Source organism: Staurois parvus, unplaced genomic scaffold (genome assembly GCF_062004578.1).
Source record: "Staurois parvus isolate SC_StPar_1 unplaced genomic scaffold, SC_StPar_1.0 ptg000696l, whole genome shotgun sequence".
Classification (NCBI taxonomy): Eukaryota; Metazoa; Chordata; class Amphibia; order Anura; family Ranidae; genus Staurois; species Staurois parvus.
Window position 1 is genome coordinate 9,176,059 of NW_028318492.1, and position 22,026 is coordinate 9,198,084.

At 39.2% G+C, this 22,026-nt stretch overlaps 1 protein-coding gene across 1 annotated transcript in view; it reads left to right on the forward strand.

Moving 5' to 3' along the window:
- DMD (dystrophin) overlaps nucleotides 1-22,026 on the forward strand; it is a 2,676,943-nt gene that overhangs the window by 1,380,299 nt on the left and 1,274,618 nt on the right. Inside the window, exon 44 of the mRNA XM_089653005.1 lies at nucleotides 20,071-20,246. Coding sequence (XP_089509131.1) covers nucleotides 20,071-20,246 — 176 coding nt within the window. The remainder of the gene's footprint in view (nucleotides 1-20,070; nucleotides 20,247-22,026) is intronic.

A 22,026-nucleotide genomic window follows, 5' to 3' on the forward strand; every position in this document is an offset into this window, starting at 1 on the left:
CAGAGTGCTGCATTCAAGCATATTAATAGAAAGTTGAGAGTAAGGAAAAAGTATGGTAGAAAAAGGTGCACAAGCAACAGGGATTACAGCAGCCTTGAGATGATTGTGAAGTAAAGGCCATTCAAGAATTTGGGGTAGACTCACAAGGAGTGGACTATGGCTGGTGTCAGTGCTTTGACAGCCATCACACACAGACGTATCCAGGACATAGGCTATAACTGTCGCATTCCTTGTGTCAAGCTACTCCTGAACCAGAGACAATGTCAGAAGTGTCTTACCTGGGCTAAGGAGAAAAAGGACTGGACTGTTGCTCAGTGGTCAAAGTCCTCTTTTCAGATGACAGTAAATTTTGCACTTCATTTGGAAATCAAGGTCCTAGAGTCTGAAGGAAGAGGGGATAGGCACAGAATCCAAGTTGCATGAGGTCCAGTGTGAAGTTTCCACAGTCAGTGATGATTTGAGGAGCCATGTCATCTGCTGGTGTTGGTCCACTGTATTTTATCAAGTCCAAAGTCAGCGCAGCCCTCTACCAGGAAATTCTAGAGCACTTCATGTTTCCTCTACTGACCAGCTTTATGGAGCTGCTGATTTAATTTTCCAGCAGGACTTGGCACCTGCCCACACTGCCAAAAGTACCAATACCTGGTTCAATGATCATGGTATCACTGTGCTTGATTGGCCAGCAAACTCACTTGACCTAAACCTCATAGAGAATCTGTGATGTATTGTCAAGAGGAAGATGAGAGACACCAGACCCAACAATGCAGATGAGTTGAATACCGCTATCAAATTAACCTGGGCTTCCATAACTCCTCAGCAGAGCCACAGGCTGATCACCTCAATGCCATGCCACATTAATGCAGTAATTCATGCAAAAGGAGTAATCTAACATTTTTGTCTTACCAATCCTTTTTTTATTAGTCTTATGTAATATTCTAAATTTCTGAGTTACTGAATTTTGGGTTTTCACTAGCTGTAGGCAATAATCATGAAAATGAAAAGAAAGTAATGTTTGAAAGATATCACTATGTGTGTAATGAATCTATACAATATACTGTATGAGTTTCATTTTGTGAATTGAAATACTGAAATAAATTAACTTTTTGATGATATTCTAATTTATTGAGATGCACCTGTATACTAACAACCAAAGAAAATGAATCTCTCAATAATTCCTACAGATCTGACCAGACACCCCATCTTCCCTTGTCTTCTCTGTAATAATAGTGTCAGGACCTGGATCATCTGTTGGTGGCATTGTGGTTTCCAGAGTGGAAGATCATAGTTTCTGTGTCCACCAGCAGTTGTCTCCCAGCAGTCATTAAATCCCAGTACTTTTTTATATTTTATAGTCCTTCACATGTCATAATTTATGACTTTTTTTTGGTTGAATAGGCTCTACCATTGTCACTAAGCACAATAATTATTTCTCCCCAATGATGCCCACGCAGAAGTGATTTACTTTCAGCTGGCAGTTAAGATTATAATGTCAGGTAAGGGGGCTGATATTTGGAAATCAGAAATAAAGGAAATGTTGTTGTCCACAGCAGCCAAAGAGATGCATGCTTCTACTAAATATATTTCCTCCTTGTGTACATCAGCTCCAGAAATATCCATGGGATAAGATGGCAAGCCATGTTTTTATATTTGTATATCAATATAAAATTGCTGTGTGCACATTTTAAATACTAAGTTAAAACGTATTTATATATTGATATTAAACAAGCTTGACTATGTCATTTGACTCTCTTGGTACTTTGAACTGTCAGTCTGCATTACTGGTACTACCCAATATTAACTTTACCCAAGGCCTCAAGTGGCAATTTCCAAGAGCTGAATGCAGTGTGAACAGAATGTCACATGATATTCAGTCTAGCCTGACATTTTTTTAATTACTTTAAAGTGCCTTGACAGTTACAAGGTTGAAAACACATGTCATAGCTCATTCAAGGAACTGAAATTACATGTCCATAATAAGTGTATGTAACTACCATGCAGAGGGTACAGACATTTTATTCCATCATCTTGGTCATCCAATTGTACCATGCTTGTTAATGTTCTCTGCTTATTTATATAAAAATGCTTTTTTTAAGATAGGTGTACCACCCACGGGACTGGAAAAAAGTAGCATTCTAGATTCTACTGAAATACACATTTGCAGTTTTGCATAAGTGTTTCTATATTAGATCAAGCTAAGCAGTGAAGAGTGTGGATTGCGGGAAAATTATAATAAAGTTGTTATTGTACAACCAGGCTCAATATTTCTTGACTGAATCACCTAATGATTTTTCATACTTGAAAATGTCAGCAGTCCTATACAACTGACCTCAGTTCCACCACAATCTAAAACCATTACAAAAGGTTTTTAAGGTGACATTTTTCATAGAGGAACATGAAAGGTGCCATTACTGAATGCTTTCTGGCTATTATGCCAGATCAGGAAAAGTGAGAGGAGGCAGAACACCTTAGCTACATAATTGTGGCAAAGGGTTACCATGACAGCCAGGCAATCAGCATTTGTAGAATGAGAAGTCAACAATAGCAGCCTTCATGTCTCTCTCAGGAAAGCTTTACTATCACTCTCCCCATTGTATTTTTATGTATTGTATATTAAGCAGTAGAAGTGAGGTTTAGATTTGTGCCAACCATGGTTTTACAGCATAACGTCTGAATTTGAAATTGCATGCACCAGCTAATTATTTGTGATTTTACAAGATAGAATCTTGCTTGGCCTTTGAGCCATGGTCATTGGGCTTAGAAGGGTCAATAATAGAGTCCCCTCACTATAAGAGGGTGGACTTACAGTAGTCATATTATCAGTGAATTTTGTAATTTTTACAGCTGTAAATCTGTATAGGGAGAATTTAAGGAGATCTGTACTAAAGTATGCTGTTATTTACTTTTTTTTCAGCGTTGGACTACATTGTCTTCTGTGTCCCCCTGTCTACACAAATTTACAAGTGTCATTGTATGCTAGCTGTTGGGCAGCTCTTTACAGCAATTTTTTTAGGTGTGTGTGTGTTGGGGGGGGTTATTTTTTCATTGATAGGGCCTTATTTGCAGAATCTTCTTGCTGAAATTTTATTGGAGCTATTCTTTGTGCACAACATGCTGCTGCATGGTTGTGCCAAAATATTGTGCCACAAAACCCCTCATCTCACTCATATTCAGCAAACCCCCTCATTACCATAGGAAAATATCATGTAGGCTTACACCTCCCAAAAACAATGACAGGAAGCCCTAAAAGAAAAGGCAAAGTTGTTGTGTGGCAAATTGTGCTCAAGGAAATCACACATTCACCTCTCTATCTCCATAGATGGGGCTTTACATTGATTTTTATTTTGTTTTTTATATTCAAATATTTTTTATTGGAAAATTTGAAACATACAAAATAATTGAAAGCATTAGCATAGAGAGGTGCACAATTAATACAACATCTTGTATAGGTAAGGTAAAATGGGGTAGTGGTACCACGCCAGCCGGCCGAGGTACTTTGCGAAATCTTGGTTCAGCTACATGAGAGGTATGCTTAATATAGTGCACCTTATTTGAATTGTGGTATGAGCAGTAAAGGAGAAAATGGGAAGGGAAAAGAGGAAGGGGGAGGAGGGGGTGGAGGCACCTAGGATCTCATAATCCTGTAGTTGGTCGAATAATATATAATCATTTTATCGAGCAGTTGGGGTTGTGTAACCATCGGGTCCATTGAGTCTCAAATTTGGTGTATGAGAAGTTATGGAGGGCTGTTCTCCTCTCCATTTCACATAGGAAGTTAAGATCGGACACCAGTCGGGATAAAGAGGCAGTGTTAGTAGACCGCCAAAGTCTGGTGATATTGAGTTTTGCAGCTGACAGAATATGTATAGTGATGGTGCGTGAGGACAGTGGAATTTTATCTATTCCGATATGGAGGAGCGCTAAAGCCTGGTTTGGGGCAATCGGTGTCTTTGTAATGGAAGAGATTATTTGAAAGACTTGATTCCAATAGGAGGTCAGGGACCTACACGCCATAATAAGTGTGTGAGAGTACCTGATTCCCCACAATGTCTCCAGCAGGATTGCGAGTGTTGAGGATAGAATAGGGCTAATTTGACAGGAGTTAAGTACCCTTGATGAAGTATTTTCAGGTACGATTCCCAGTGCGAACTGCACTTTGAAGATTTATAAGTCATGGTAAATGTTTTTTCCCACGTGCTCAGAGATATGGGTTGTTGAATTGCTTTTTCCCAGTTTGTTATGGACGATGTGTGTGTAATAAATTGCGATTCAACTAGGAGTTTGCAGAACAATGAAATGCCTTTTTTTGGATAGGTTGAGTTTTGTAAGAAATGTTGTGTAGTTGCTGGGATTTTAATATTACAGGGTACATTCGCTTTGTTGAGGGTATGGGTTATACGTAGATAGGTGAAGTATTCAGTAGCTGGGATTTGGTATTTTTCTCTAATAGTCTGAAAGGAATGTATTGTATTGTTGGTGTACAGGTTTTGTATGTAGAATAAGCCATAGTCATTCCACAATTTTAAGTTTAAATAAGGAGAGAGGAAGTGTAGGGATGAGAGCGGGGTGAGAAGTTGGAGGTTGTCCTTACGTATTTGGGTATGAGAAATAAAGTCATACCAAGCTGTTAAAGAGGCTATTATACAAGGGTGACCATGTAAATGCGTAAGGTGTGTCCCTCGAGGTATGAATAATAAGTCTGACAAGTTGTGTGGTAGGGATAAGGAAGCTTCCAAAAGAGTCCAAGTTTTGTTGAACGTGGGCTGCCACCAAAAAAAGAGCTGGTCAAGTAAAGTGGCTAGGTAATAGGATTTCACATGTGGGAGTCCCGCTCCGCCTCTGGAGGATGGGCGGATTAGTAGATTTGTAGCATATCTAGGCTTTTTTGCATTCCAAAGGAATTTGTTCAATATTGCCTGAAGTTTTGTAAAAAAGATGTGATGAACTGGTATAGGGAGCGTGCGAAAGATATAAAGTATCTTGGGTAAGATACACATTTTAACTGTCGCCAATCTGCCCAGTGTCGAGAGAGTAGTGGTGCGTAGGCCTTTAATCTCTTGCGGAATGGATTCAAGTAATGGTTTAAAGATAGAGACATATAGTAGGTTGGTCTTTGGAGTCAGTTTGATTCTCAAGTATGGTATGCTAATTTTTTCCCATGTGAAGGGGAAGTGTTTGGAAATTAGATTTTGGGTGACCTCTGGTGTGTGTAGGTTCAGAATAGAAGATTTTGGTTCATTTAGTTTATAGTAAGATACGGATGTGTAGTTTCGAATATGCGTTTGTATAGTTTTAAGGGAGTTGTATGGATTAGTGACCATTAGGATAATGTCGTCGGCAAATAGGCTTATTTTGTGCTCGGATTTTAAGCATCTAATTCCCGTGAACTTGGGGTCATTTCTAAGGGTGTTTGCCAATGGTTCAATGAGTAGCGCAAAAATTATAGGGGATAACGGGCAGCCTTGTCTAGTTCCGTTAGAAATGTAGAAGGGTTGAGAAAGTGTGCCGTCAGTCAGGACCCTGGCCGATGGCTTGGAATAAAGGGACAAAATGGCCGAAAGTATCCAGTCAGATATTCCAAATTTTTGGAGCGTATGTGTCATAAACTTCCAGTGGATTCGGTCAAACGCTTTTTCTGCATCAAGCGATAATAAGAGCGAAGGTTGAGGATCTAATTCAAGATGGTGTAACAGGGATATAATCCGTCTGGTGGCATCAGGGGCTTGTCTACCAGGGATAAATCCTACCTGGTCAGGATGGATTAAAGTCGGTAGGTAAGGCATCAGTCTTAGGGCGATTATCTTAGCGTATATCTTTATATCTGTATTAAGGAGCGAAATTGGTCTGTAATTTTGTACCAGTTGAGGGTCTTTTCCTGGTTTCGGGATGGTGGTAATTATAGATTGCAGCATTTCTTGGGGGAATGCACCACAAGTAGCGACATGGTTGTAGAGGGGAGATAGGTGCGGAGAAAGGTCGAGGGCAAAGGCTTTGTAGTATTCATTAGTGAAGCCATCGTTCCCTGGTGATTTATTCAGAGGAATTGTGCGTATGATTTTTTCAATCTCCGCCGAAGAGATTGGTATAGAAATGGATTCAAGTTGAGACGGGGTTATGTGTGGTAGGTTAATGTTAGATAGAAATTGTTCTATTGAATGTGTCGTGGGTTGGATTGTATTGACATCGTCTTTTAGGTTATATAATGTCTGATAGTAGGCCGCAAAAGCATTTGCGATATCCTGTGGGTTTGTCAGAGTGTCGTGCGAAGCAGGATGTCGGATTGTGGATATTTTTGATTTAAGACGTTTTTGTTTGATAATTTTACTAAGGAGTGAATTTGCCTTGTTACCGAGTGCATAGAATTTTGCTTTTGTTTTTTGTAGGTTAGTGTCGTATGCATGGAGTAAAATGGCACGTAGTTTGTTCCTATCTGAGTTTAGAGTCGTTGTTATGTCAGGGTTTGGATTCTGTTTGTTTAGTTTTTCATTAGCGCGAATGGAAGTCATGAGCTGATCAATTTGTTGAGACTGCTGTCTCTTAGCACGGGCGTTTAACTGGATAAGAATACCTCTCATATAGGCCTAGTAAGTCAACCAAAGTGTGGTAATAGAAATATCATGTGTGGTGTTGGTGTCAAAAAAGAGTTTGTGGGCTTCTTGGATACGCTTCTGGTTCTCCGGCGTCGTCAGAAGTGAAGAGTTGAGTCTCCAGATGGGTGGGAGCGCTGTGTTTTGGTCGTCGTCTAATGAGATATGGATCGGGGCATGGTCCGACCAAGTTATAGTTCCAATTTTGGATGCTGTCACTTGTTGCAATGTCCATTTGAGAAACATGTCTATCCGTGAGTATGAAAGATGTGAAGGGGAGTAATAAGTATAGTCTTTTTCAGAGCCATGTTGACATCTCCAGATGTCGTATAGATCATTGTCGTGTAGAAATTGATTGATAGTTGGTTTCGTGGATTTGGAAGTAGAAGAAGAGTCTATGTTCGAATTACCCGTAATGTTAAGATCCCCTGCCAATGATGAGTTTCCCTTGTTTAAGTATGGAGATGGTTTTGTAAAGTTTACGGTAGAAACATAGCTGTTTGCAGTTCGGGCCATAAACATTTACCAGGGTATAAGTCTTGTCATTTATTTGGCATACTAAAATGTGAAAGCGTCCAAGTGGATCCGCCCTCTGTGACAAAAAGCGAAAGGAAAGAGAATCCTTAATGGCCGTGATCACTCCATTCTTTTTTTTTGGGTTAGTTGCTATAAATATTTGAGAGAAACGTTGGAGGTATAATTTAGGCATCTTTTCAGTAGCGAAGTGTGTTTCCTGAATAAAGAGTATGTCCGCTTGAGACTTCCGTGCTTCTCTAGAGAGTAATGAGCGTTTGTATGGCGAGTTCAGACCTCGGACGTTAAGTGATGTAAGACTAATCATTTGGAATCATGATTTCTCGCTTTTCCATAACTTGAGGTGGTATTTGGGAGAGGCAGATGATCCTGTGTCTAGCTAGGAGACAAGCAGGTAGGAGGAGGTGATAGAATTGTGACTCAATCGGAGTGTTGAGGGGAGTATTCCAAGATGTGTCGAAATAGGTGATATATGGGTGTTGCGTGGGTATCCAAAGGTGCCATGGTAGGGAAGGGGTAAGGATAGGAAGAATAACAGTAAAAAAGGATTTGCGAAAAATGCAAATGTCCCGAGTAGCCATCTTTGCTACCTCAAAACTGGGGGATGCAGGTGGGCTTGACCGCCAGACGGGGGTCGAGCCAATTACAACCATTTTGAACAAACTGAACCAAATGTAGGCCAAACGCCAGACAATCGGATTAAATATTGCTCCTGGGTAAAAGTATGGAGATATATAAGGAAAGGAGGAAGAGTATGTCTTGTGAAGATCAAGTTGCCTCCATAGAGCTATATGCGGGTTCTTGCGGATCAGCGGGGAGTATATTCCAAGTTTTCAGTAGATCTAGGCCCATCTCCAAAGTTTTGATAGTAAAAATTCTACTTTGATGACGCACCAATAGTTTGGTGGGAAACCCCCATTGATATGCTATGCCATGGTTTCTTAGGGCCTTGGTGATAGATATCATTCGTTTTCTGTTAAGGAGGGTAGCTTTGGACAAATCAGCATATAATCGGATATTCGTGTATAATGGTGGGAGCGGCGGTGGGTTTCGAGCCGCCGACATAATTTTATCTTTCACGTGGAAAAAATTAATGCGTGCCAATACGTCTCTCGGAATGGATGCCGGCAAAAAAGTGGGCTTAGGCAAGCGATGTGCCCGGTCAATTGCGAGCTCCAAGTCAGAGATAGTGGGGAGGAGTATTTTGACATACTGCTGTATGTATGGTATTAAGTCAGCGTTGGTGACAGATTCGGGAATGCCTCTGAATTTGATGTTGTTGCGACGTGATCTGTCTTCCAGATCAGCTAGTTTTTGATTGATTTGCTCAATATCAGCCGAATGCTCTGTGTGCGCATCAATTAGGTTGTTGTGCGCCGTTGTTATGTCTCCCATGGCATTTTCAATGTGGCTGATTCTATGTTCTTGCTGTTGTACTAAAGTTGATAGTTGATTAAGTGGCGTAAAGATATCGTTATGTAAAGATTGGCGCAATGACGTAAGCATATTTTTCATGCATATTTCTGTCAGTGGTATGTCTGACACCGGGAATGCTTCTAAGTCAGGCATAGCAGCTTGGGGTGGATGTAATGGAGAGATTGAGGCCTGTAGAAATGTGCTAGTGTCCTGATCTAGCCGTGGCCTGGATTTAGCTGGGCTGCGTAGTGTAGGGGACAGTGGGGGAGACAACTCACCAGGGTCCCCTGGGTATAGTGCTTGTTGCAGCCTGGGATCCGGGTGCTGAGCCCTGTAGTCCTCCTGCTGAGTGCTGCTGTTGTCTCCCTGTCTGCAGCCGCGGGCGCCATCTTGGATTCCCGGCCCGACGGCCGGGAAGAATTGTGTTAGTTTCCCTGGTTGATCCAGGGGTTTTTTCCTCCTTGGCATTGTAGCGGGTGTGCGGGCACCTTATGTGTATCGGCGCCTCGCACTTACAGGTACCCAGGGCCGGTTTGAGCCGCGTTTAGGCTGGCGGGTGGACGGCGCGGTTCTACTCCACGTCCACCTTCAGTGCTGGCCACGCATGCTTATTTTGTTTTTTAAATGTATTGTATTTTCTTTTTTAACATTTTTTAGGATTTTTGTGATTACTACTATCACAAAGGGGACTAACAAGGAGACATTAGGTTTCTATTAGACTTTTCTCAGGGATTGTTGAGAAATTGAGTTATCCCATTTCCCCTTCCTCCTGTTCTCCATCCTGAAGGGTACAATGGATGTCCTGGGCTGCCACAGGGCAGAGGTGAGCCCATAGTATACATGAGGGAGGGGGGCAAGGACACATATTTCTCTACATTTAGAAGTGATTGGGTGTCTTTATAGCCCCCTGTATCAACTTTTTTTTAAAGAACCTAAACCCAGCTTCTTCAACATGTAAATAAACCACTGCAGCTAGCAGATCCATGAGCTGGTATGGCTGTGGCAGTAAAAAAGTTGGATATCACCTAATATATTATCCATGTTGCCCTTGAAGCTATATTTTAAATACCCTTTCCCTGCTGTGTTTTTTTCTGCAATGTTATAGGACCAACAAATCAGTGCCTAGCTTTCTATGCTATGTGATTGGCAATAGTTTGCCCATAAGCCCTACAAATAGCCACAATTGCTTATTTAAACTCACCTCCTATTGACTTCAACATAATTGTGCAGTTTTTGGAATTTGTGTGGATTTTTTGTGCACTTTTGTACTGAACCTTTCACAAACCAAACTTCAGTGGATTCACTCATCCCTATTAAGCTATAACAAAGAGCGTGAGTGTTCTCGGAGGGAGGAGTGCAGAGTTGGAAAATGTGGTATGGAGGGGTGCTGGATCTCCAAGACTCCACCTTACCTTTTAGGTCGCACATCTTAGTGTTGCATTAAGTCCATTTGTGCAGGTAAAAATTGACATGCATAATTTTTTCTGAGGCAGTGCACCACATTGTGCATTGCCTGTGTTTTGGTTTGCTGCAGAGGGTACGCTTTACCTGCTATTTCAGTAGTGCATAGGAGTGCATTCAAAATGTGAATTCAGTAAAGAATCCTGAGCCGAATCTAAGTCACAAGCTGATCAAGAAGCCATTAAGTATCTGAGGCTAAATTTGAGCAATGGGGTGAACTTGGCTGCATTTGTATTAAATTATGCAATATGCAACATCTCTTAGGCCTCACTCAGATGTGCAATAAGCACATTTTGCAGATGCAGCTCATCGCCTGCCACTTCTACACACTTCTCTGAATATTTGACAGGCTATATTCATCACTGTGATGAATGGAGCTGTCATTCACATGTAGTAGAGTAAGCTCAGAAACAGATATCAGCATTTATAGGCACACATTCCTATGTAGTGAGTGTCCACTGATGTCCGTTAGTATGCTTACCCATGTTTTGTGTGACTGACAGCTTTTTCATAACGATGAAAGAAGCTTGTCAAACATGTAAGGATGAACACTGAAGAGTCTGGCAATGAGCTGCAACTAGAAACATTATTTTTCCTTCTGAATGAGGCCTCAGTAATTGTAGTACTAATTGCAAGTGCACAAAGGTGAATGAAATCCACCAATGCTGTCTTCTAAAAAAAAAGTAATTATATTATTTTTTCAGTCTTCCCTTCTTATGCAGCACAAACAATATCAATAATTCCTTTATTCTACTAAGAAAGGGCTTTGTGTAATGCTGGAATGAAAGGAAACAATATAAAATAAAAATGACTTTAAATTGTATGTAAAATCAGTGGAATGAAATGGGATGGGCTCAAATTGAATGTTGTTTCAGATTTACCTTTGTGAAAACCTTTTAAAAATTCTATTGTGTGTGTACCTGTGACTCTATTTTAAGTGATTTCCTACCCACTGTTATGCTTATCTCTTTTTTGCATGTTCTTGTTTTTCCCTACTATGAAGTAAATAGAACTTGAATATTAAACACTATGGAAACTGCATCCTTTTAACACAAAGGCAATCACATATTGCCTTGCAATCACTGTTTGCCTTGCCTTACTGTACAATAATGGTTTGGTTAGTTTGGTTACATGCATGGGTCATTTCCCTGACCCCTTTATTTATTGCTGCCTTCATTCATATCCGTTCAGGTATCCACAGAGAAATAATATGTTTGCCTCAAATGAGATTGCTTATTTTTCTAATTAAGGTTTCTGGTGCTGCAAATTTCTTATCAGGATTTGCAGTCCTAAAACATATAAACCCCAAGGAAAGACAAAATTCTTGTAAATGTGAGCATTTTACCCGCTGTTTCACACATAAACACTAAACAATGAAGTATTCCTAGATATACTTCACACCAGCCTGGCAAAATTGCAAATCCAGCTCTTATTGTGATTCAAGGGTGTTCCATGCAAATTCCAATTGAACAGTATTGCAGGATTAAAACTGACTAGCTCGTCAGACTCTATACACTAATGAAAGAATTATATTAAATCAGCAAAACAAAAGCAAATTCTTTAATAAAGCTCTTGAGGGGTTTTATCGTGTTTCTGGTATTTACAGAAATGTTTTTGTTTCTATAATAATTCCATAGCTGAACAGTTCCATAAACCTTGTTACCTTAAACAGTGATGTTTCACGTTATCACAAGCACTTTCTATCTTCCTTTTAGCATATCAAACTTATCTTAATCCTATTTAATACATTCATTTTTTTCTAAATGATTTGAAGTCATTGACAAGAATGACTCTTTGTCACACATACTGTAACTTACTTGTTCCACAGTGCTAAAGCCCATGGAGGGCCTTGATCTCCTTTCAAGGCTATTTTCTATTGGGTGTTGTATTTAATTAGGAGAGTGGTATTTCTACGAGGAAAAAATGTCACCAGCACACCGAGGATCACCAATATGGGTCCAAATTGGGTCTTATTGATTGTTTACGTTTTGTACTTGAAAGCAATTTTTTTGCATTTGAGGGGACCATCTATGCCCAAATACGCGGCACTGCCATGGGCAGTTCTGCTGCCCCCTCCTTTGCAAATCTGTTTGTTGGGTATATGGAGGAGCACAACATTTATGTCATGCCTTTGTTCATTGATCATGTCAAATGCTGGCTAAGATATATAGATGATATCTTCCTTATCTGGAAAGGGGAAACATCTATTTTTTATGAGTTTGTTGACCAGCTTAATGGCATCTTTCCTGGTATCATTTTCAACCCCGAGATATCCCCCAACAGCATTACATATCTTGATGTGAGGATCACTAATAATCAGAGTACACTCCAGACATCTGTGTTCTCAAAACCAACGGACAAGAACACCCTACTACATTACCAGAGTGCACATCCCAAGCATCTCCGTGATAGCCTGCCTATCTCACAGTTCAAGAGGGTGTTACGCATTTGTTCCTGTATGAGTGACAGGAGAGAACAACTTGAGGCCATGTATAGAAAATTTGTGGAAAGAGGTTATCCTACTCGAGTACTTGATCAGGCATTAGCCAGAGCTATGGCAGATTCTGAAGGCAGCCCTAGGGCAGTCAACAGGCCGCTCTTTATACACGGCTTCAATCAGGCATCTGAGCGTATTAAACAAGCGGTCATGCATAACATGAACATCCTTAGAGCTGATGACACTCTATCACCCGACTTAAAGAATCCACCATTGATGGCACATAAGCGAGGTAGATCCCTACATGACTTATTAGTTCAAGCGGACCCTAGGACCAAATACACTAAGGCAGTATTTAAGTTCTCAGAAAGACAGGGTTGCTATAAGTGTTACAATTGTAATGTATGCAACTCATTGATCTGTGGGGAATATTTCACACATCCCCACAGTGGGAAACGTTACCAGATACAGGGTTACCTGAACTGTAACACCGATCACTACGTTTATATTCTGAAATGCCCATGCTCACTAGTTTATGTGGGCAAAACAAAAGGTCCCTTTAAGCGAAGATTTCAGAAACATAGGAGTGACATTAGGATAGCTCTAGTCAAGAGTACCAAAGGTGAACCCATTGATTTGAGCAAACCCGTAGCAGTCCATTTTATTTCGACAGGACACCAGATACATGAATTGAGGGGCATGACCATTGAACACGTCAGTCGATTGGCGAGAGGAGGAGATCGTGACAACTTCCTCCTCCGTCGTGAAGCTTATTGGATCCATACCCTTGACACAACACAACCGAGGGGACTTAATACTAACACATCATATTTGTGCTTTTTGGATCGCAGATGAACTTTGGTTATGATGATTCCTCATGATTGAAGTGTATATAGTTTTGTAGATAACTTTTGGTTTAGATTTTTCACATTTGCACTATTCACAGTGGTCTCTCTCTTTCTTCCTGCGAGTAGGTGAGCTGTGTCACCTCTATACATTCCTTTTTTTTTTTTTTCTAGCCTCTTTTCCATTTTATCACTCCCTTTTCTTTCACTTTTCCCCAGCTCCATTCATGGACTGATTATCATCATTCTCAGGGCTGGTTCGCACTATGAATACGTAGTCGAGATGCGTTCCAGATGTGTCTTTGTCTGTGCGTTTTGACACGGTTTTTGGCATATCTGGTGCGTTTTTTATGCATTCCAAAGTATTTTTTATACATTCTAGTCCATTTGTTTCCCCTCTCTTTTTTCATTTGAGATGGGGATATGTGTAATACGGCATATTTTTGGTGCACTCCGGTACGCTTTGATGCGTTTTGCAGCATTCCAGTGCAGCTCTGTACGAGTGAGATGCGGCTTGTTCTGCTTTTTATCTGCAGCTGGAACGCACTGGAACTACGAACACTGATGTGAACTATGACATTGGCAACCATGTATAGTATACTACTTTATCTTTGGATGCAGATGAAAAGTAACTGAAATGCATGTGGTGTGAACTAGCCCTCAATCTGTTTTCTTTGCGTTCTTTTTTCTTCACAGCTCATCTCTGCAACCCCGCCCACCCACTGGTTTGTGTGGCGTCGGCGCCATATGTTTCTATGACGCCGGCGACTTGCCTCCGCCTTGTCCTTCCCGGCGCCAACATCATGGGTTTCCATGATGATGGCGACCGGTGCAGGAATGTTTTTGAGCGCATGTGTGAGTAGTAAACTCTCATGGTGCATGCAGGTGACATGCGTCGCTATGAAACTGTCGGCCACTGCACTAATAGGACCACTGTAGGTGTGTCCCCATTGCAGCTCACTTGGCAATCGGAGACAACCCTCCCATATTTCTAGGTAACAGTCTTTATCTTCTGTCAGGGACATATATGCTGCTGGTTGTTGATTCCAGAACCCAGCGCTGGTTTCAGCTGACACTTTTATTACAATCCGGGGAGTACCATGATACACATGTGACCACAATGTTTATATCCCCAGGAATGCAGTTTATGTACATCTGATTATTGTTTATTTATTTTTTGCAGTTTGTATTGTTTCTGTTTACATTGATTTGAATACATTTTTGGAGGGAATATGACACCATGGGGTGGGGCCAAGCTCATTTCACTTCACTCTGATTGGTGGATGGTTTTTTTAAATAGTTCTCCAGTTTCTATCACAATTTTTCACATGCCTGATGAAGGGGTCCTGCGAGACTCCGAAACGTTGCCTTGCTGTAACTATGTGATGGTTTATTAAAACCTTTGGACCCATATTGGTGATCCTCGGTGTGCTGGTGACATTTTTTCCTTGCTGATTCTGTTTGGTTCCAGCCGACGGTCACTGCAGCACCCACTCATACACACAGCCATTTTTAACGCAGGAACGTGTGCGTTTGGATCATATACTGGTATTTCTACGAGGGACCCTTATTAGGGTTGTTTTTCATCTAAACCACCTCCTTGTCTGAACATTCATAAGGGAAATGACCAGTTTCCCAAACCCTCTTTACATCTAATAAAGACAACAGTTGATGAGGGATAAATTGGTTGTTCAGTTCTGCAAAGATCCCCTGATACTGACTGTAGGTATCTTACATCAGTCTTATGGACAAAGCAATTGAACAAGTGTAACTAATAAAGTGGCCAGTGAGTGTATAGTGGTTTAAAAAAAGAAAAGCCTTTTTACAGACATTTTTGCCTATAACTAACTAGGGGCACAGATATTAAAAGGATTAGAGAAGAGTGGTGGCAGTTTCTTAACTAAAATTAAATTGAAAAAAGGTTCATACCTTCAAAAGGGAAATAAAACCAGAAGCTTTACCAAACAAGTGTTTGTGGTCAAACATAAAAGCTATAGCAGGAAACTTTGGTGGGCAGCCATTGTTATTCAGGAACTGACAAGCAGAAAGGCTTCTCAAAAGCAAATTATATTCCTGACACAGGCTAAAGTAATCCTCTACACCTTGAAGTCTGGACCATTGTTCAAATATTAGTCATTGCATCAAATGTCAATTTTCTTTTTCACAATAGTGAAAGATATCTATGTCAATTTTTTTTTTGAAAGAACAACAGTTTTAAGAAAAAAAGGAAGAGAAATTGCAGTAAATGTTCTTTGAATGTTCAGTTATTGAGAACAATGTACTTCTATTAAAATTAATTATGCTTATACACATCATCAATTGTATGTTTTGGCTGGCTATCCAGGGTTTGAGTAATGTGCTCTTCTTCATCATAAGCGGGCAAACTGGACAAGCTGGAGCCATTTAGATTGAGATTTAGCTACAATATATTGTATATCTTTATATCATAATTTTAGCCAAGGTGATACATCCATAGTGCTTTAGTAATTCATCATTCTACCTGCCAGAATAATTACCTGCAACATGGGATCTACTTTTTCACTTTAGATGCTGTATGGGACAGTCTTTTCTTTTTATTACCTGCTGTAATGAAAGCCAATTGCATCCAAACAGCTGAGCTGGCAAAAAGCCTATCACTGCCTGCCATTAATTTTGCTTATTAAGACACAGAGTGATTGTCAGGTGAGGATGCATATTTCTCTCATTTTTCAGGTACAATATGATGATTCAGACATATTGAAATAAAGTAAACTAAGCATTCTATATCATTTAAAATAAAAAGGAAAATTTCATTTAAAATATAAATATCTTTTTTTCATTTACTGAAACAATGGAGTGCTACATTAAAACTTTTGTGAGTTATTAAAACAAACCAGTAAGAATAGAAGTGTAGAACATACTACTATTAACTTAGTTTTAACAGGGAAAGGACCAAGGTGGTCATCCTTTTACTGGATTTAGTATTTAGTGAGTCACAGACCTGGAATCAAATGCAGTATGGATGCTGATACTATTCTGATTTCACAGACTGTGCAATTCTATGCATGTGAATCACTATATAGCAAAGCATGGATCAGTTTGACAACTCTGAAGCTTACATTATTAAAAACCAAATCAGCAGTGACATTTCCATCCACACAAATTCCATTGCTTTAAAGAATAACTAAGAGCAACACATTTGTTTTTTATTTGGTTTTGGATAGAGCACTGAGGGGTTAGAACACTTGTCAGTTTTTATTGCTTTCTGAGCCCCTGTTAGGGAGATTTAACTGAAGATTTACCATCATCTTTCAATTTACCGCTGTCATAAAAAGTGAAAGAAAGTAAAAGAAAATCCCAAATTTTGGTTTGTCCACAGAACAATAATAGGGAGGAAACCTTCCAATGGGGACACTGGTTCTGGTGACCCTGTTGTCACCCCAGTATTTCCTTACTTTGGAGGGATTTGCATTCACAACAGTCCCTAATCCTCAAGGGGCGTACACTCTCCCTAACTTACATACACATACTAGGGCCAATTTAGACAGGATCCAATTAACTTACCAGCATGTCTTTGGAGTGTGGGAGGAAACCTACGCAGGCACAGGGAAAACATGCAAACTCCAGGCAGGTGGTTCTGTGGCTGGGATTTGAACCAACGACCCTAGTACTGCTGGGTGGAAGTGCTAACCATTTAGCCACTGTGCTGCCCTCATTATATAACCTTCTCTTAGCTATCCAGGATTAAAACAAAAATAGAAAAAAATTTCTTTAGCTCTACTTTATTGAAAAATTTGGGATTACCTAAAGACTCATTGGAGTCCACCTACTAAAGAAGTAGTCTACTCACTTAGAAAAGAATGTTCACTGAGTTTATAATTTAATATCAAACTCTAAAAAGTCTCTTCTCTTTTAGTAAAATAACCCATGTGGACAGACTATTCAGAAAAATTTGTAATATACAGTTATAACAGACAGTTGTAATACATTGCTTACCCAGGGATGGTGAGTCAAAGATAATTTTCTAGGGTTTTTAGTGGGGTTAAATCCCTATCAATCTTTAGCTTAAACAGCTAACTATACAGTATTTCAAGAGCATCAAAACAAGAGGCATGCAAAACCTTGCATTTTGTTTTCCTTAGAAAGCAGCCAGACAGTCACAAATCCTGATCCCTGACAGCATGCTATAAGGAAAGACCCTTATTATCTATGTGGAAACAGTGGTCTCTTTGCAGAGGTCTAGCACACTCATTAATAAAAAAAAAAAAAAGTTTGGCTATATATTTAAAATATTCAAATATGTAAGATTAACAATATGAATGTTAAAATAGTTTCAGATAAAATAAAATGTCATAAAGGTGAATTTGAGATAATGGATTAACTCCCATTAAACATGTATACAATGTTTATTAAAGCAATACATTGTAACATTAGTAATGGTGGACTTAACAGTAGGGTTTACACTAGTTTATAGATCAAAGCTTTAACCCCGCAATCATCATATCATTTTTATTGTTTCAGGATGTTTTTCCACTGTCTAAAGTACACAGAAAATATATTGCCTTTTTCTGTCTACAGTACATTTTTTTCTTAGTACTCTTATTTTGTATTGTGGCTCTTTTTGATCCTATCTCCAGTCTATCAGCCTTTCTTTATTACTTCACAAGCTGCTGGGCTGCTGTTTAGTGGTTGTTTTGGAATCTCCCTGAGAAAATATTTTAGAACACATCCCCAGGGCATACAAATCACAGTGCACTCGTTGACGGAATTTCAAAAAAGATTGTTTGATTCCTGATGTTCAACCAGCAAAATGATATTTCTGTCCTGTCAAACTGTTCCTGATTGTGAATCAAATACTCTTGCAGTGGATTAAAAGAGATATCGTACATGCTTAGAATTCTGTATGCTGTACACATTTATCTGCAATTCATTCAGTTTTAAATTGAACTCAGTAAATATGCTGAATTTTAAAGAATTTACTACAAATGTTTAAGCACAATGCAGTAAATGTATTTAATATTTCTTAAGCCTAAAGGGAAAAGGAAAGTTAGAAGCCTGTGTAATCTATAAAGTATAGTAAAAAAACCAACACTTTTATCATGAAACAATTGTAATAAAATGTTACCCATCAATATTTTTAATACATTTTAAAATATCAAGATATAATGAATTGATGAAATGAGTTGTAGCATCTGTTGAACTGGTTCACAAGTCATCATAAAAATAATCAGTTGGAGTGTTGTGCGTTTAGTTGGAGATTACATTTTTATTAAAGAGTAAATACATACAAAAACTTGTTTCTGTATAATTGTGTCGTGTTATCAACATGGATGAATAAGTAAACCCTCTTTAGAAGATGGTTTATTTACTTGAATGCCTGTGTAGTTATAACTATTGGCTATATCTCTAACACGTATTAGTTTCAATGCAAAGACATGTCTCTTCTTATTAGTTACAGCTTGAAAGCACACTCTTAGGCCACATAGATATAAACTTCTCATTTCACAACAGAGTCCTACAAGCCACCCAAAGGTATAAAGTTATGCACTCATCAAATATATCAGACCAATAATATTGTGAGTGAAACATGTTTGTAGTCATGCCTCCTGACTGATAGATTCGAGCAGGTTGAACAATATCAGGCACTGCTAATTCTCCTTATACATGCAAAAAATCCAAGTGGAAAAATGTTTGTGGTCAAGCTTCCTAACTGATAGATCCCATAAAAAGCATGCAAAAGCCAGCCAGACATATTTCATAAGAGGCATTTTCAGAAGCATTTCATTCAGACACTGTACTGGATCCTTGTCAGAAGAAGAAGAAAAAATGCACCCAGGAGGATCTGGAATTTCTTAGAAAAACTTTAGCTCCACCAGTGTTAACAAAGAAATCTTGCAATTTGCACATGTGAGAGAAGAGAAAAGTTAGCAGTGTCTGATGTTAAAATATCTGCTGGGATCTGACACCAGGAGGCCTACCATCAAATGCTTCCGGCCTTCAGTAATGATGACCCAACATATCAGGTGAGTGTGAAAGCTCATAGATGGCAAGGTAGCATGCAGATGTGATTGGAATGTTTCATATATTCTAAAAAGGTTAAGAATGTTCTATACAGTAGTTTAAATGTATTAGTGAAGAATTTGATCATGAAAAACTAGAATTAAAAAGGGTTGTTATGATAGGTTCAGAGGATACTTATGTGATTAATAATGCGCTTGGGACAGCAATTTAACATTTTTAAGACAAAAGCCTTGATAAAATTGGTAATTTCATATTTATTTTAAAGTGTGATAGATTTTATGAAAAACATAAGTTAGAAGATAAATTTTAAATATGAATAAAATGATTATGGATGTGCTTTTGTCTAAGAGGGTGCTAGGATGCACATTGTCACAGCAAGCCATATGAGTATGTTGAGTAAAATTTATCTTTTAAAATTGGGCATCTTGATTTTTTTACATTCATGTTAATTTGTAGTTGATGTATGATATTACTATACAGTATGTATAAGAATATATATTCTATTTAGTACCAAATGAAAATGAATATATTTCTCCTTTAGGGGGAGCCTGTGAACCTTTTATGGGCATTGTGGGTTTAACGGGAGGCATATTTGTAAGTGTTTCCAAGCAGTCTAGTGGGTAGTTTGAACAGGGGAGAACTAATAGCTGGAAAGTAATGGACTCTCTATTTTCTAGATGTATCTGTTACATGATTATTTGAACTGAAGAAAATTAGTGCCCAGCATTTTATGTCTAGAAAGCTTATCTGTTCTTCTTAATATACATTTCATTTTTTTCTTTTACATTTTCAGGCGCTTGAAGATGGCATAGAGCAGCAGCAAGCTACTGTTAGAGCCCTGAATGTATATGGAGGAGACATTGCTGAGCAGTCTTCAACTGCCGATGCTTCCCGTATTAAGGAGAATTTAGATACACTAAATTCACGCTGGTTTATAATCTACAGGAAGCTTAATGAAAGAAGACAAAGGTTAGTCACTATGAAACAATGAAGCTTTACTAAACAGTGAATTAATTGCAATGGCTAATATAACTTCAACTGTTCCTTGCTAAAGAGAAGGACCTTTACACACAAATATAAGCAAATTACACTTGCCCAGAGTTCCCAGTGCCCTCCATTTGTTTCCTGATATTTATTGTAAATGAACTGTATTGTATGCATTGGTTACAGATGGTTCCACAGCCAAGATAACACTGAACTCTTAGGTTGAGAAATGCTTTTGACATTGAAATTGCTTTTACATTCAGCTCCTGTGTGTTCATGTCTTTAAATCCTCAGAATATTGATAGGTGTTGGTGTCTGGGGTATGAATTTTAAATTTTTTTGATCTAGAACTTCCATGTTTCAGAAAATAAATGCGGACACCTTGGTTTGAATGTATCATTAATGGAGCAGGAAAATGCCGCAGAGCAGGTGAATTCGGTGCAGAAATGTTCACAAATTGCTTAAGTTTATGAAAATGACATAAATTGCTACAATAAATTCGGCACAAAGTACAAAATGGTGCAAGCAAACCTTGCTACATTTATTGCACAACAGGTAGTGCAGAGTGAAGAGACTAAGAGTGAAGGTATAGCTGGGCTTTCAACAAAAAGTAACAGGTCTGAAGGGATGAATATTTTTAAGATTTTATTAGGAAACCATTTAAACCCCCACAAATAAGTGTGTAACTGAATAAAAAAAGTAGTCGTGTCAAGTTATATATGGAAAACTATATATATATATGTCGCCCCTCAGGGGATTTTCACCAGCACAACAGATCCAGCAAATGCAAAGCCACCTGACTCTCTCTTCAGCAGCATCTCTGTTCTTTTCATTGGTCCCTCAGACTGTCTTACCCAGCTCTCCTGAATCTCTGGGCTCTTCTGGCTCTCTCAGCCTATAGTTACAGCCCCCTTGCTGCACAAGCCCACTCTTCAGGAACCTCAGGCTCTCTCACTCCTCCGAAACTTAAAGACTCACTCTGAGCTCATCTAATTGTCTCAGCTCTCTAAGTCCTACAGACTCAATTACCTGTTCCAACTCTTTCAGTCTTGTGGGTAAGGAATCTCTCCTCCAACATGGAGTGCTGACTCCTGAGTAGAACATCTCTCCTAATGGGAGTACGCCTGTGTCCTGGATGGAGCACACACCTGTATCCTGATGGAAGTCCTGCGGTATGGTCAGGTCCTTCCTTATAATGAGTGTGTACACCTGCACACTATACCCAGCTTGCAGGTCCCCAGAAAGACCTGGACACAGAATTGAAAGCTTCATCCCAAAATGTATTCTGCAACATGTCTTTGCTAAAAAAAAATCCCAATAAGTGTAAATTAACCAGTTGCCAACCGCAGGTAGCAGAATGACGGCTGCACTGCGGCCGGCCAGTTCTGGGAGGCCGTCATATGATGTCCTCCCAGAACGCGCTCACCTGCACACCCCCAGTGATCTCTGTGTCCTATGGACACAGCTGGTCATGTGATGTGGTAAAAGACCAAACCCAGCTTGCAGGTCTCCAGAAAGACCTGGACACAGGATTGAAAGCTTCATCCCATCCACTATATATATAGACAGATAGCTATAAAAGAAAACAAAAAAACTTCACTGCCCATGCAAAATTTAAAAAAATGAACACAATTTCTGTTACTCAGTGATACACTTATTTATAAATAAGTCACAAAAAATTGACTGTGCTAAATCACAGTAATTTTATTGTGATAACAACAGTTGCAAGGATTTCCTCCAGGTAAGGATTGCTGCAGTTTTTGCA